The 14,987-nt window shown below is 53.7% G+C and overlaps 1 protein-coding gene across 2 annotated transcripts; it reads right to left on the bottom strand.

Annotated features, from left to right (window-relative positions):
* Positions 1-779: 779 nt before the first annotated feature.
* FAM161B (FAM161 centrosomal protein B) lies at positions 780-10,719 on the bottom strand. 2 transcript variants are annotated; one of them, XM_075614738.1, is made up of 4 exons: positions 10,599-10,719; positions 6,756-6,923; positions 5,723-5,822; positions 780-2,703 (listed from the first exon to the last, which is right to left on the bottom strand). In XM_075614738.1, the coding sequence occupies exons 1-4, from the start codon at positions 10,676-10,678 to the stop codon at positions 2,539-2,541; spliced, it is 513 nt and encodes a 170-aa protein (XP_075470853.1). In that variant the 5' UTR covers positions 10,679-10,719; the 3' UTR covers positions 780-2,538. The 2 variants fall into 2 exon arrangements, with proteins under 2 accessions (XP_075470853.1, XP_075470854.1); XM_075614739.1 differs by lacking the exon at positions 10,599-10,719 and adding an exon at positions 10,367-10,458.
* Between the last annotated feature and the right edge of the window lie 4,268 nt (positions 10,720-14,987).

Raw genomic sequence — 14,987 nt, 5'->3', positions numbered from 1 at the left:
AATGCTGCTGCAGCCAGGCCCAAACACAGGTCATTCAGCACTCCATGTCTAGTTCTATGCTGGAGATCAGCTCGGAGTCACCTGCTACTGAACTACAATATCCACGCTCGCCTGGCTTTAGTTTCACAAAAGGTACTCGGAGAAGTAAAAACACAGAGAGAAAAGATGTCGGCCGAGTGTGCACTCGGACCCAAGTATACAGCAGCTAATGTATAATAGTGAGGATGGTGCTGCCTACCTGCAACACTGGCCCAGAGGTCAGCAGATTAACCACGTGAGTTAGCGCAGCACATTGGTGGAACTGGGATGAGCGATTAAAACATATTTGACCCATTACCTAATAAAGTTGGGTTTTAATCACACTCATCCCAGTTCCACCAATGTGCGGCGCTAACACCAGTGGTTAATCTGCTGACCTCTGTGCCAGCGCTGCAGGTTGGCAGCACCATCCTCACCATTATACAACAGCTCGCATATACTTGGGTCTGAGTGCACGCTCGTTCGGCAGAAGTGTTTTCTGCTCTATACTTCTCTGTGCACCTTACCCATCCTGCACCCCTCCTACAGGTCTGGTTTTCAGGATATCCCTGCTTCAGCACAGGTGGCTCAGTCCTTGACCTGTGCTGGAGCGGAGCTCCTGTAAACGTAACAGGTTTGTTTGGGGGTGGGGGAGGCTTGAGGATCTGCAGATATAAAGGCGCAGACGAAGCCCAGCATATTCTGTGTGTGTAATTAGAAATGTACATGTCACTATACGCGGCCTCCATAGAAATATTCGATCACCGTTTAAAGCAATATTTTAATTTCTTTACTTTTTGTGTAACACAATGTTTCCGTTTTCTTTAAATCTATGTAACTATTATCTGTTGGTTTTTTTTTGTTGACATGTTTAAGGAACGATGCTGGCGCCGCAATGCAAGGAATGGTTTTGGGGGTTTGGGTATTAAGAGAGAAATAATTGGCCTCATTTAACCCTGGAATAGCATTGATCAGCTGCCTGGTCTGTCAGAGACTATGTCACCATAACTATATCCTGAGTTAAAGGACATAGCGGTAATAAAACGGGGAGCCAATGAGGAAGACTGTACGGAAACAACCTCCACCGACACACAACATATAAAATGGTGCAGAGCAGAGGATAAGTGCCATGTCTGCCAAGGAGTCTTCTGCCGTAAAGCACCGTCCGGCACTGGAAAACACCCTGCACTCCATTCAAGTCAATGGCCTATAAGGCGTCTTATGGCAGAAGCGGGCTTAGTAAATATGGGACAATATATTACTGTTTATATCAATGATTCCCAACAGGGGGTCCGGGACCCTTATGGGTTGGCCAATACAACCTGTAGTGGTGGATCCCATGTGAGTGCCAGAGTCTGTATGGGGACTGCACACTTCGTTAGGCCCCAAACTGCACCTTGGCATGGGGGGTATAGCTGTCACTTAGAGCTTCAAAAGTCTCCCAATAATGCTTTGCATCCACAGCAGCAAGGCATTGTGGGGTGTAACTTCGGAAGCAACCACAGTGGGGAACAGCTATACCCCCGCCCCCATGCCGCCTGCACACACTGAGGGGCAGTTTGGGGCCTTAAGTGTCTGTTCCTCTCACGAGCTCGGGACTATACTGTCTGGGATCGGACACACAGTTTTCTTAGCGATAGTCTGAAGAGTAGCAATAAAATGTAATAATTAGGGGTTCGTGGGAGAAAGAAAATTCTAGCAAAGGTTTGCAATGTGAAAAAGGTTGGGAAGCGCTGGTCTGTACAATAACGTGACATCATTGACCCCTCGGATATATGGGGGAGTACTAGGACATCATGTTTTGGAGTGACCAATATAGGGGAGATAAAACTCTAGGTGGTTATTCATTAACCCATACACTGCTCGAGCAGCCAACAATCCGTTACTTTACGTTTCTGGCAGCGAAATGGTTAAACGGGTCATGCAAGTGACCGCAATGGGAGATCCCGTGTAATAAGCACGCGGGTGGCACGGTCGCAGTTTAATGGGTAGCCCTGTTAGGGACCTATTCTATATATGCTGCTGCTCAGGGCGCGGGTGGCACGGTCGCAGTTTAATGGGTAGCCCTGTTGGGGACCTATTCTATATATGCTGCTGCTCAGGGCGCGGGTGGCACGGTCGCAGTTTAATGGGTAGCCCTGTTAGGGACCTATTCTATATATGCTGCTGCTCAGGGCGCGGGTGGCACGGTCGCAGTTTAATGGGTAGCCCTGTTAGGGACCTATTCTATATATGCTGCTGTTCAGGACGCGGGTGGCACGGTCGCAGTTTAATGGGTAGCCCTGTTGGGGACCTATTCTATATATGCTGCTGCTCAGGACGCTGAACAATACCTGTCCTGAATGGCCGATATAGAATAAGACCCGTAGTCTTTTGTCAGAAGAGAGATCGGGGATTGGCAGCAGAACTAGCACTCCGGTCAGCTAATAGTTTGCAGCAGAATAAGAGCATGATTGCTGGTTGAAGCCCGGCTATGGGAAAGATGTTCCACTGGTCAGTAGTTACCGATTAAACCTGGTCCTATATATACACGTCCGCCGATGTTTCGTCCGCATCGGCTTGTCGTTCCTCACTCTCGCTCGTCTCTCCAGCCTCTCCTCCTATGTGCTGCACAAACTCCTCCGTTATCTCCGCCCGCCGCAGGGCGGCTGTAAACCTGCGCTCAGCGCTTTTCACGGCGCTTCCCTTGGAAGAAACAAAGATTATTTCAAAGAGGGGCGGTCAACGCCGGTCCTCAGGGGCCACCAGCAGGTCCGGGTTTAAGGATATCCCTGTTGCAGCACAGGTGGCTCAGTCACTGTGCTGCAGCAGGGATATCCCTAATACCTGGCCTGTTTGTGGCCCCTGAGGACCGGGGTTGGCCAGCCCTGCACTATAGTAATAAGTTATCACATCGCGTCGGAACAGGTTAAAAAGAATGAACCAGAACCCTGTGGCCAGCAATATATCCCAACAGTAAGTTTAGCTTAATAACAGTAACGCCGCTTATAAGTGCAACATCACCTACATAAAATAACAAAACATGGAGGCTCATTTACATCCCAATACCTGTATAATGAGGAACCGGCCTTCAAATAGAACCAGGGGCGCAGCGAGACATGTGCGGGCCCCCGGGCAAAAAAAATGTCAGGGCCCCCTCATGCCACTAGCCCCGCCCACCTGCAGAGGAAGGTATTTCCCTCTGTCCTTCCTGCTGCATCACAGGGCCCCGCCCACCTGCAGAGGAAGGGATTTCCCTCTGTCCTTCCTGCTGCATCTCAGGCCCCGCCCCCTGACCCCGCCCACCTGCAGAGGAAGGGATTTCCCTCTGTCCTTCCTGCTGCATCACAGGGCCCCGCCCCCTGACCCCGCCCACCTGCAGAGGAAGGGATTTCCCTCTGTCCTTCCTGCTGCATCACAGGGCCCCGCCCACCTGCAGAGGAAGGGATTTCCCTCTGTCCTTCCTGCTGCATCACAGGGCCCCGCCCCCTGACCCCGCCCACCTGCAGAGGAAGGGATTTCCCTCTGTCCTTCCTGCTGCATCACAGGGCTCCGCCCCCTGACCCCGCCCACCTGCAGAGGAAGGGATTTCCCTCTGTCCTTCCTTCCTGCATCTCAGGGCTCCGCCCCCTGACCCCGCCCACCTGCAGAGGAAGGGATTTCCCTCTGCGCTTCCTTCCTGCTGCATCACAGGGCCCCGCCCACCTGCAGAGGAAGGGATTTCCCTCTGTCCTTCCTGCTGCATCACAGGGCCCCGCCCACCTGCAGAGGAAGGGATTTCCCTCTGTCCTTCCTGCTGCATCTCAGGGCCCCGCCCCCTGACCCCGCCCACCTGCAGAGGAAGGGATTTCCCTCTGTCCTTCCTGCTGCATCACAGGGCCCCGCCCACCTGCAGAGGAAGGGATTTCCCTCTGTCCTTCCTGCTGCATCTCAGGGCTCCGCCCCCTGACCCCGCCCACCTGCAGAGGAAGGGATTTCCCTCTGTCCTTCCTGCTGCATCACAGGGCCCCGCCCCCTGTCCCAGGCCCCGCCCACCTGCAGAGGAAGGGATTTCCCTCTGTCCTTCCTGCTGCATCACAGGGCCCCGCCCCCTGACCCCGCCCACCTGCAGAGGAAGGGATTTCCCTCTGTCCTTCCTGCTGCATCACAGGGCCCCGCCCCCTGTCCCAGGCCCCGCCCACCTGCAGAGGAAGGGATTTCCCTCTGTCCTTCCTGCTGCATCACAGGGCTCCGCCCCCTGACCCGCCCACCTGCAGAGGAAGGGATTTCCCTCTGTCCTTCCTGCTGCATCACAGGGCTCCGCCCCCTGACCCCGCCCACCTGCAGAGGAAGGGATTTCTCTGTCCTTCCTGCTGCATCACAGGGCCCCGCCCCCTGACCCCGCCCACCTGCAGAGGAAGGGATTTCCCTCTGTCCTTCCTGCTGCATCACAGGGCCCCCGCCCCCTGACCCCGCCCACCTGCAGAGGAAGGGATTTCCCTCTGTCCTTCCTGCTGCATCTCAGGCTCCGCCCCCTGACCCCGCCCATCTGCAGAGGAAGGGATTTCCCTGTCCTTCCTGCTGCATCTCAGGCCCCGCCCCCTGACCCTGCCCACCTGCAGAGGAAGGGATTTCCCTCTGTCCTTCCTTCCTGCATCTCAGGGCTCCGCCCCCTGACCCCGCCCACCTGCAGAGGAAGGGATTTCCCTCTGCGCTTCCTTCCTGCATCTCAGGGCTCCGCCCCCTGACCCCGCCCACCTGCAGAGGAAGGGATTTCGCTCTGCGCTTCCTGCGTCTCAGGCCCCGCAATGTGCTGCCGCCGGGGGGCGTACGAGTTGGGAACTGGAGCCCTTTCGGTGGGGCGGACGAGTTGGGATCTCTCGTGCTGCACCGCATTATTAAGGGAGCAATCCAAGCCGTGTTCTACGTGTGTTTAAATAAATGAATCAGTTCTGTAGTATTAGATTGCTACTACCTTTTTTATTTAAACATTCAAATCTCAATGCCATGTTTAATACACTAAGGCTGCGTCCATGATATGGACGACCGCGTGGACGCGTCCGCACGCTGCACGATCAGACTGCCTCAAGGGTGTGATCGAGTCCATGCGGCATGTGGGCGCAGGCAGGAGGGGGCGAGCGATTCGCGAGAAATCAGTTAAAACTGATTTCTCGAGCGATTCGCCCAATGAGGGCGAATCAGCTCCGTGACGTCACTGGGAACGCCCACAGGAACGCCCCCCACGGCCCGAGTACTATGGCCATGGAAAGCACCCGCACGCCTCCGCACGGCTGCACTCTCTATGGACGCAGTCTAAGCATCCTGTGATTTCTATAGCAGGCTTTAGCCCACCTCCCCAGCAGTGCAAGATCTTTGTAATACTTTCCCGTTTGGGATCATTTGTCGCCAATAATCCCAGCAGTTTTAGCTGCAAACTGTAACAATAGATAATGTTACCTTAGCAATATAAGAATACATTGTAGCTGCTGTGTTACACTGACTGAAGGATTGATTTGAAACTGAAAGGCGGCCATTTAATGAACCCTGGGAAGCAGGATCTTTGCTGATCGATCAAGGGAGAACAAATCGACCGGCAGCTTAGGTAATTAGTTTTCAATAAAGGTAATAAAAGGCTGCATATATTTCTATATATATATATATATATTTTAAAAAAAAATTAAGCTGCTTGGATTGCCTCTTTAACACAGGAGGTTTTATTGTTCCGTGATTATTACGGCGCGTTTACCTTTTTTACGTGTTCAAAGAGGTATGGTCTGACTTCTACCCTTTTCTTCATTTGTTCCAGCTCCTCCTTATATTCATTCATTCTCTTCAGATTATTTTGCCTAAAGGAAACAGGAGCCCAGTAAGGAACGCGAGACAGAAGGGCGCTTGTGAGCAGGGATAGGCACGTTGAAATTCACCATATCCCCACCAGGAGGGGTCTTTTCTGGGACGCATTCATACAGTATGCAGCCCCGCAGGGTTACAGATACAGCCGACACATCACTGGTAAGATTAGTTGATTTGCTACAAATCACTTCCAGCTTCACATTGCAGAGTCCTTAACCAGCCGCACACCGATGAGACTCAAAAGGTGGAAAAGGCTGTCCGTGAGTAGGGTTACTGGCTTTGCACTTCTGTAACCCGGGCTGTCCTGAAAAGCTGTGTAATGCGGCAGGCAGACGCTTATAGGGGGTCCATGTAAAAATGCACAAGAAGCAAAAAGTGACACACTGTGTGCTCATATGCATGTCATTACCCAGCATCCCTGGCTGCAGTGGAAGCACTGTATGTTAAGAGATAATGGGGAAGGGCAGGGTTGCAGACCTGTGAGATGTATTTTGAATAGCTGTACACTGCACACTGGAGGGTTTTTGTCATTTATTTAATCGCTTATTTTGTGTTTAGCTGAAATATAGTGCTATAGAGCAGGGGTGCACAAACTGGGGGGTGCAAGATTTTCCAGGGGGGGCGCAGTGGTTGCAAAGGCATTTAAATTAAATGCCGGGGGATCGCGTGAGGTCTCTGCACCTTCACTTACCTGGTCTTCGGCAACGTGGCGTTAAATGACGCTGCAGGGTCACGTGACCCCGCAGCATCATTTGACGCCGAAGACAAGGTAAGGAGGTGGGCGCAGACTAAAAAGTTTGCGCACCCTGCTATAGAGCATGTCCGCTGCGCTCTTCTGCGCTACACAACAAGAGACATTTTCAGAGATACTTGGCACCATCGAACATACCATCAACACCATTTAAAAAGTAGAATTTTGAACAAACCAGTTCTGTTTCAGCTTCTCCGTGTTGGTGTCTGCCAGAGATTGGTGAGGATCCAATGCTTTTGCCCGTATGAACACTGATTTCTGCATCACTCGAGTTTTCTTTTTGTTCTTCTCCAACCACTGGCCTCTTTCACTCTCCTGTTTTTCTTTTTCTTCTAGTGAAAATCTAGAACAAGTATGACATTGTTGGGAACTAGAGATGCTAGTTACTTTGGGACAGGGTTAATTAATCTGAGGGAAACTTTGATACGGCGCACATTTTTTCATTAGACAATATTACTCTCTTATCCACTTTTGGTAATTTTAATGTTTAATGAAGTGCGGTTTATATAACTAGAAGTTTAACATCCGATTATCCCAAGGAGATGTTGATATTAATCGACGGAGGGAGCCTGCTTCAATGTGTAAATGCCTTAAATAAAGCTTCACAAAGTATACGTGTGAACGAGCGGTACTTTACTGTTCTATGGTTGGTAAAGATATTTTTTGAAGCTGCGGTGCGGTAATAGCAAAGATGAACAATAGGGAAACCCAAGAGCTAATGACACCAACAGCACATGAAACAGTACAGGAGATACTGCCAGCACGTGCGCAGCTGTACACGTAGGACCTTATAGAAGTGGTATATTCTTAGGGGACAACCTTTCAGATGTTCGACTTCAAGAATTGCGAATCCCCAAGACATTGATGGGCAGTTTTGCATTTGAAGACCACCACCTTGAAGACCATTTGAATGCTTCCCACCCGGCTTACATCAAAGGGCATTCTATATTGGTGGAGCCAAAGATTTGCCTTTTTTGCCTCTTTATCTACTTGCTCAACCATAACATGCTTTGCTCGGTGCTCTGCAACTGGGGGGGGGGGGGGAGGGAGTCTTGTGCCCTTAGTTAAGTATGCGGTGCCCTCGAAAACCTCAGGCAATTACTTAGCAGCGGTCCAAGGTGACACCTTGCCCACGGTGCTTATTTTATTTATAAAATGTTTTACCAGGAATACATTGAGAGTTACCTCTCATTTTCTTGTATGTCCTGGGCACAGAGTTATAACAATACATGGTTACATTAAATGAACAGAGGTCATACAGTGAATTCACAGAGAGAGTTGAAAAATTGGGCACTGCGGATAAAAGGGCTGGTGAGTTTCATTTCAATTTCCGAAACCCCATTAGGTGCAAATGTAATGAACCCGGACTTTGCAAGAGCTGAGCTGCTCTTCATGGAACCTTCGGAGGAGCTGCCAGCATGAGGAGGAGGAGCTGCCAGCGTGAGGGGGAGGAGCTGCCAGCGTGAGGGGGAGGAGCTGCCAGCGTGAGGGGGAGGAGCTGCCAGCGTGAGGGGGAGGAGATGCCAGCGTGAGGGGGAGGAGCTGCCAGCACGAGGGGGGAGGAGCTGCCAGCGTGAGGGGGAGGAGCTGCCAGTGCAGGGTTCTACGGAGGACAGTTAGGATTTGAAGCTGGAAGTATCAGTTGAAGGGGGAGTTAGTCCCAGGACTCAGAGAGAGAGAGGTATAAATAGACATGAATGTAAGGAGATAAATTGTTTAAAGTGCCAAATTGGGCGAAGTTTACCTCTTGCCTCTCCTTGGGAATTATGGTGAAGGTGTCCTGCCTGATATTTGGTGAAATTCGATAGATTCTTGGAACTGTTGAAGGGGGAACCTACACTGGCGTCCCGAACAGGATATAAAGAGTCCAACACGCACCATGGCATTTGCACACATAATACACATGTATGGACTGTGCCACTGTAACCACAGCATTATGCCGCACGCCTTTGGATCACCTAGGCTGTCAAAGTTCACTGGTAAGGAGACAGATCAATCTCACAGTTTGTGAGACTTTGTTTGGCAGTATCAGGGGAGAGATGCATAAAAAAGCGGATATAATAATTGGACAGTTGGGCAGAGTTGCCATTCGAGAGATAAGTTGCTGGCTTAATGAACACTTAGATACAGCTGAAAAAGTATTTGAAATACTCAGGAGCGCTTTTGGTACCAGAAGTGATCAGAAACAGGCAGGCCTACCTACATCTTCTAAACCTGCTCCAGCTATGTCTATTACAAGGGTGCCGAGAAGTGTGGGGGGGGAGGGGAGAGCCAGGACAAGTGCAAACCCAACGGCCTAGAAACGGTCCAGCCTGCCGCCCACCAACATCTATTGCTAGACTGGGGCCCTGTGACCTTCGGGGGCTCGGTTTCTTAATGACGACCCAGCCGGTGTTCTGCCTGGGTCTGTTTCTAAAGGACGACTGCTGTGATTGAGGAACCCAATCTCTGTTATATGGCATTCCTGGCCTATGTGCTCGAGCCCTAAAAGCTTCTTATTTGAGGCCTAACAAATGCTGATGAGGATCTCATCTGCTTCTGCTGTGGCAGAAACTGACTTGTACCACCTGATATTTTGCTGTTACGGTCATCAAGAGCTTCTCCAAACAGATATGAACCTGTATAAGGCAATGGTACAGTCTATTTTTCAAAGATATATCTGCTTTCCATGGTTTCAACCACAAAGCCCTTCTTGCTGCTATTTAATGGGCTGCAGATCTTGCTACCAAGCAGATAATATCGATGAATGAATCGCACAGGAAAATCAATCAAATCCCATGTTCGAGAAATCTCTTGTCATTTCTGTCTTAAAGTACTTGCTGCAATAATTTCTTCCAATTTCGATACCCAGACCCTCACCAGTCTCGATATACATGCCATAGCAGTGATTGGCTTTGAAAGTTGCTCCCAATGTCGTGTATTGTTTATGTAGGGTACCTTCCATATGTCGATCCATTGGGTCTTTAAAACAGGAATCATCTTTTATTAATCATAATTAACTCCAACTTAAGTGCTCCAGCGTCTTCCTGAACTTCTCCTTCCTCAGACGACAAACATTCTCCAAGCTCAGAGAAATCCGTCTGATCCTGAAGCCCCAGAACGCTTTGATTTTCCAAATCCATTGAAGAGGTCTAAGATCTTGATCTTTTCAGATTCTCATGGGATCCCATTGTCTCAAACAAATGGAGCAATGAAGACTTCATCCAGTGCATGGAAATGTCCAGCTCAGAAGATCCTTCTTCCGCAGTAGACTTGTTCACCTGCAGCCACTGAAGGGATTGACATCCCGCCTGTGGAGGAGCAGACTCCCCCCACCTAGAGGCAGTCAACAGATGATGGAAGAAATAGGCACCCCACCTCCCCCGCTCCAGTGCAGCTTCACGCCCAAATCAGACCCTGCCGGGACGTCACTTCTAGTACACAGAGATATGCGGAGGCGAGGTGCTGGACACCACGGCAGAGCACGTGTCCAGCATTGAGAAGTCGGAGGTCCCTCCTGCTCGTCCTTGTCCCTTTCCTCCTACCTGATCTCGGCTATCTGCAGAGCCTCCGAACAGCAACATTCAAAGAGGTAAAAGGTGACAGGGTGGCTCATGGTAGGTCGGCTAGACATAAGTGGGAGATTGTAGGCCTAGCTCGCTTTGCTTAACAAGGCGGCGTGAGAGCAGCCCAAATGAGGAAAGAAAACAATAGAAAATCCAACTACTTCCTACTATACGGACAAACTTCCCCTAGCTAAGATAGGACAAGAATAACTGACCAAAGGGGAGATCCAACCTATTATACCTGTGTCAGGAATTCTTGTCTTGGAGGAGTTATCCCAGTTGTTCCTGGCTGCCAGAGGATGCTGTAAATACATTAGCAGAGGGGGGAGGGGTGTGTGTGTGTGTGTGTGTGTGTGTGTGTGTGTGTGTGTGTGTGTGTGTGTGTGTGTGTGTGTGTGTGTGTGTGTGTGTGTGTGTGTGTGTGTGTGTGTGTGTGTGTGTGACAAACAGCAAGCCGGATTTAAAGGACACACCTGATGGCTGACTCTCTCCTCTTGGTGCTGTCTGTTATATACACAGGGAGTGTGTTCGGTGACAAGCAGGATAGACCCATAAGAGAAGAACTTCTACCAGCAGCTTCAGGGGCATGTGGACTGTCCTACGCAAATGCAACAAAACACAAGTGGTAATGTGTAAAGGAAGGGAATGTAACCAAAGAACAAAGGGTTTTATTACACAGGGCAAGCAACTACATTTCATCTTTCAGATTGGGGAAGCTTTTATGGAAGGTACGGATAGAATCTTATTAGTTGCTTTCTGACTTGAATGTGTAATACAGCAGCTAATACAGTGGTGGGCAAGTTCAGTCCCCAAGGGCCACTTACAGGTCAGGTTTTCAGGATATCCCTGCTTTAGCACAGGTGGCTCAATCAGTGGCTCAGATTGAGCCACCTGTGCTGAAGCTGGGATATCCTGAAAACCTGACCTGTTGGGGGCCCTTGAGGACTGGACATGCCCACCCCTTATCTAATACAAGAACTATAATGGTAATCTCATACAAGATGTAATGGCCAGTGAAAATATGCAATGTCTAACTAGTAATATGCAGATTATGTATATATTATACATTATATAATCATCATCATCATCATCAGCAGCTCCTATCTCAACGAAGAAGAGATACTGCATTGATACTAGTCTATTATTTAATGTAAAAAAACTAAAATGCAATCAAATAAAAGCTGAAAAGAAAAAACGGGAGCTAAAACAATACCAATACTGAATCAAGCAAAGTAGGGGGGTGGGGGCGTGTTGGTCCTTTCTTCCATGTAGTAACGAGAGCGAGTACGGGGTATGATACCTTTTATTTGATCAACAACTAGTTATGTTACAGGCTTTCCAACCTCTCGGGGTGTGGGACCTGAGGAAGGACCCTGAGAGGTTGGAAAGCCTGTAACATATCAACAACCCGGTTGGTCCAATAAAAGGCATCACACCCCCTCCTCCCTCTCCTCCCTCCTGTGTTACTACTGAATCATCAGTCTGTAATGTAAACACACCCAGAAGAATAACCCTATAGCGGAGTGATATTATAAATATATATTACTAGCTGAGAGACCCGGCGTTGCCCGGGAGGTAAATGCGTAATAGGTAGTATTATTTATAAATTGTGGAACAATAGGTGAGTATTTGTTGTAAAGGTTGGATAATAATATTGAAAAGAAAGATGGAAGAAAATGTAATACGATGTTGTATAAAAATGGTTTATTGTAACCACACCACAGTACAATGTATATTTTGGTGGCATAAGTGATGTAAAAATCTGAGTCGTGTGTCCTGCTAGGGTGTGAGGCGGCGGGTGGCGCGTGGGTTGTGAGTGCTGTGTGCGAGTGGGGGTCCTGCTAGGGTGTGAGGCGGCGGGTGGTGCGTGGGTTGTGAGTGCTGTCTGTGAGTGGGGGTCCTGCAAGGGTGTGAGGCGGCGGCTGGCGCGTGGGTTGTGAGTGCTGTCTGTGAGTGGGGGTCCTGCTAGGGTGTGAGGCGGTGGGTCAGTGATGTCGGTGCGTAGGGGCGGGAGGCAGCAGGTGTGTGTGGCGGCAGGTATGTGTCGAGTGTGGCGGGTGTCTGTTGAGTGCGTGCAGCGGCTGTGAGGCGGTGGGTGAAAGGCAGAGGCGGCCGGAGTAAGGGCGGGTGAAAGGCAGAGGCGGGGGTGGGGAGGCGGTAAGGCGGGCATGAAGGCGAAGGGCGGCGGGAAGGGGAGGAGGGGGTGGAGGAGGGGGGCAAGGGGTGGAGGAGGGGGGCAAGGGGTGGAGGAGGGGGGAAGGGTTAGAGGAGGGGGGGAAGGGTTAGAGATGGGGGGGAAGGGTTAGAGGAGGGGGGGAAGGGTTAGAGGAGGGGGGGAAGGGTTAGAGGAGGGGGGGAAGGGTTAGAGGAGGGGGGGGAAGGGTTAGAGGAGGGGGGGGAAGGGTTAGAGGAGGGGGGGAAGGGTTAGAGGAGGGGGGGGAAGGGTTAGAGGAGGGGGGGAAGGGTTTGAGGAGGGGGGGAAGGGTTAGAGGAGGGGGGGGAAGGGTTAGAGGAGGGGGTGGGAGGGGAAAGGGGAAAAAGAGGTGGAGGGGGGGGAAGAGGAGCGGAGGGGGGGGTGGAAAGGGGAGCGGAGGGGGGGTGAAGGGGAGCGGAGGGGGGGGGTGGAAAGGGGAGCGGAGGGGGGGTGAAGGGGAGCGGAGGGGGGGGAAGGGGAGCGGAGGGGGGGAAGGGGAGCGGGGGGGGAAGGGGAGAAGTGGTGGGAAGGGGGAGGAGGGGGGAGGTGGTGGAAAGGGGGAGAAGGGGGGAGGTGGTGGAAAGGGGGAGAAGGGGGGAGGTGGTGGGAAGGGAAAAGGTGGTGGGAAGGGGGGAGGTGGTGGGAAGGGGGAAGGTGGTGGGAAGGGGGGAGGTGGTGGGAAGGAGGAGGAGGGGGAAGGTGGTGGAAAGGGAGAGAAGGGGGGATGTGGTGGGAAGGGGGAGGAGGGGGAAGGTGGTGGGAAGGGGGAGGAGGGGGCAGTTGGTGGGAAGAGGGAGGAGGGGGAAGGTGGTGGGAAGGGGGAGGTGGTGGGAAGGGGAGGAGGGGGAAGGTGGTGGGAAGGGGGAGTAGGGGGGAGGTGGTGGGAAGGGGGGGAGGGGGGAGGTGGGGGGAAGGGGGGGAGGGTGGAGGTGGTGGGAAGGGGGGGAGGTGGTGGGAAGGGGGGGGAGGTGGTGGGAAGGGGGGGAGGGGTGAGGTGGTGGGAAGGGGGAGGCGGTGGGAAGGGGGGGGGAGGCGGTGGGAAGGGGGGGAGGGAGGCGGTGGGAAGGGGGGGGGGAGGCGGTGGGAAGGGGGGGTGGGAGGCGGTGGAAGGCGGGGGGGAGGCGGTGGGAAGGGGTGGGGGGAGGCGGTGGGAAGGGGTGGGGGGAGGCGGTGGTAAGGGGGGCTGGGAGGCGGTGGGAAGGGGGGGGGAGGCGGTGGGAAGGGGGGGGGAGGCGGTGGGAAGGGGGGAGGCGGTGGGAAGGGGGGGGCAGTGGGAAGGGGGGGAGGCGGTGGGAAGGTGGAGGGAAGGGGGGGGAGGCGGTGGGAAGGGGGGCTGGGAGGCGGTGGGAAGGGGGGGGGGGAGGCGGTGGGAAGGGGGGGAAGGGGGAGGCGGTGGGAAGGGGGGGGGCAGTGGGAAGGGGGGGAGGCGGTGGGAAGGTGGAGGGAAGGGGGGGAGGCGGTGGGAAGGGGGGAGGCGGTGGGAAGGGGGGGGAGGCGGTGGTAAGGGGGGGGAGGCAGTGGGAAGGGGGGGGAGGCAGTGGGAAGGGGGGGGAGGCGGTGGGAAGGGGGGGTGGAGGGGGGGGAGGCGGTGAGAAGGGGGGGTGGAGGGAGGTGAAGGGGGGGGTGGAGGGAGGTGAAGGTGGGGGGGTGGAGGGGAGGTGAAGGGGGGGTGGAGGGGAGGTGAAGGGGGGGGAGTGGAAGGGAGGTGAAGGGGGGTGGAAGGGAGGTGAAGGGGGGGGGTGGAGGGGAGGTGAAGGGGGGGGGGTGGAGGGGAGGTGGTGAAGGGGGGGGTGGAGGGGAGGTAAATGGGGAGGTGAAGGGGGGTGGAAGGGAGAAGTGGAGTGAGGGGAGGTGAAAGGGGGTGAGGGGAGGTGAAAGGGGGTGAGGGGAGGTTATGGGGGGTGAGGGGAGGTGAAGGCCGCTCACTCACCCGTCCGGCAGGTCCCACGTGGATCTGAGGCGGGAGGCAGCGTGTTGTGGCCGCTCTCCCGCTGTGTCCCGGGCGCTCGCTCGCTCCCCCGCTGACTGTAGCGGCGCCGGGGGGGGGGGTTATCGGGGAGACACTGACACTGGAGGGGAGGGGGGGGGTGGAGGGGAGGTGAAGGCCGCTCACTCACCCATCCGGCAGGTCCCACGTGGATCTGAGGCGGGAGGCAGCGTGTTGTGGCCGCTCCCCCGCTGTGTCCCGGGCGCCGCCATCTTGGGCACTCGGCGCCGCGAGGCAGCCTGCCTGGCCACTGGCTGTTCCCCCGCCGGGGAGGGGTGAGTTGTAGCGCCGGGGAGGGGGGGCATGTATATGTGTGGGGGGGGGGGAGAGGTGGGAGATATAGAGGGGGGGTCTCGCACGGCCGCTGACACTGGGTGGGGGGGGGCGCTGAAGGGGTAATAATAGTGTGTGTGTCCCGCTGAATGTAGCGGCGCCGGGGAGGGGGGGTCGGGGTGAAAGCGCGGGAGACACGGGGAGAGGAGGAGGTGCGCGCGGGTGCTGCTAACACTGTGAGCCCCGCTAATGTATGTAACAGTGTGTGTGTGTGTGTGTGTGTCACTGTGTGTGTGTGTGTCACTGTGTGTGTGTCTGTCACCCTGTCACTGTGTGTGTGTGTCCCTGTGTGTGTGTGTGTGTGTGTGTGTGTGTGTGTGTGTGTGTGTGTCTGTGTCTGTGTGTGTG

The sequence above is a fragment of the Ascaphus truei genome, chromosome 9 (genome assembly GCF_040206685.1).
Source record: "Ascaphus truei isolate aAscTru1 chromosome 9, aAscTru1.hap1, whole genome shotgun sequence".
Taxonomy (NCBI): Eukaryota; Metazoa; Chordata; class Amphibia; order Anura; family Ascaphidae; genus Ascaphus; species Ascaphus truei.
This window is presented reverse-complemented; position numbering and strand designations above follow the sequence as displayed.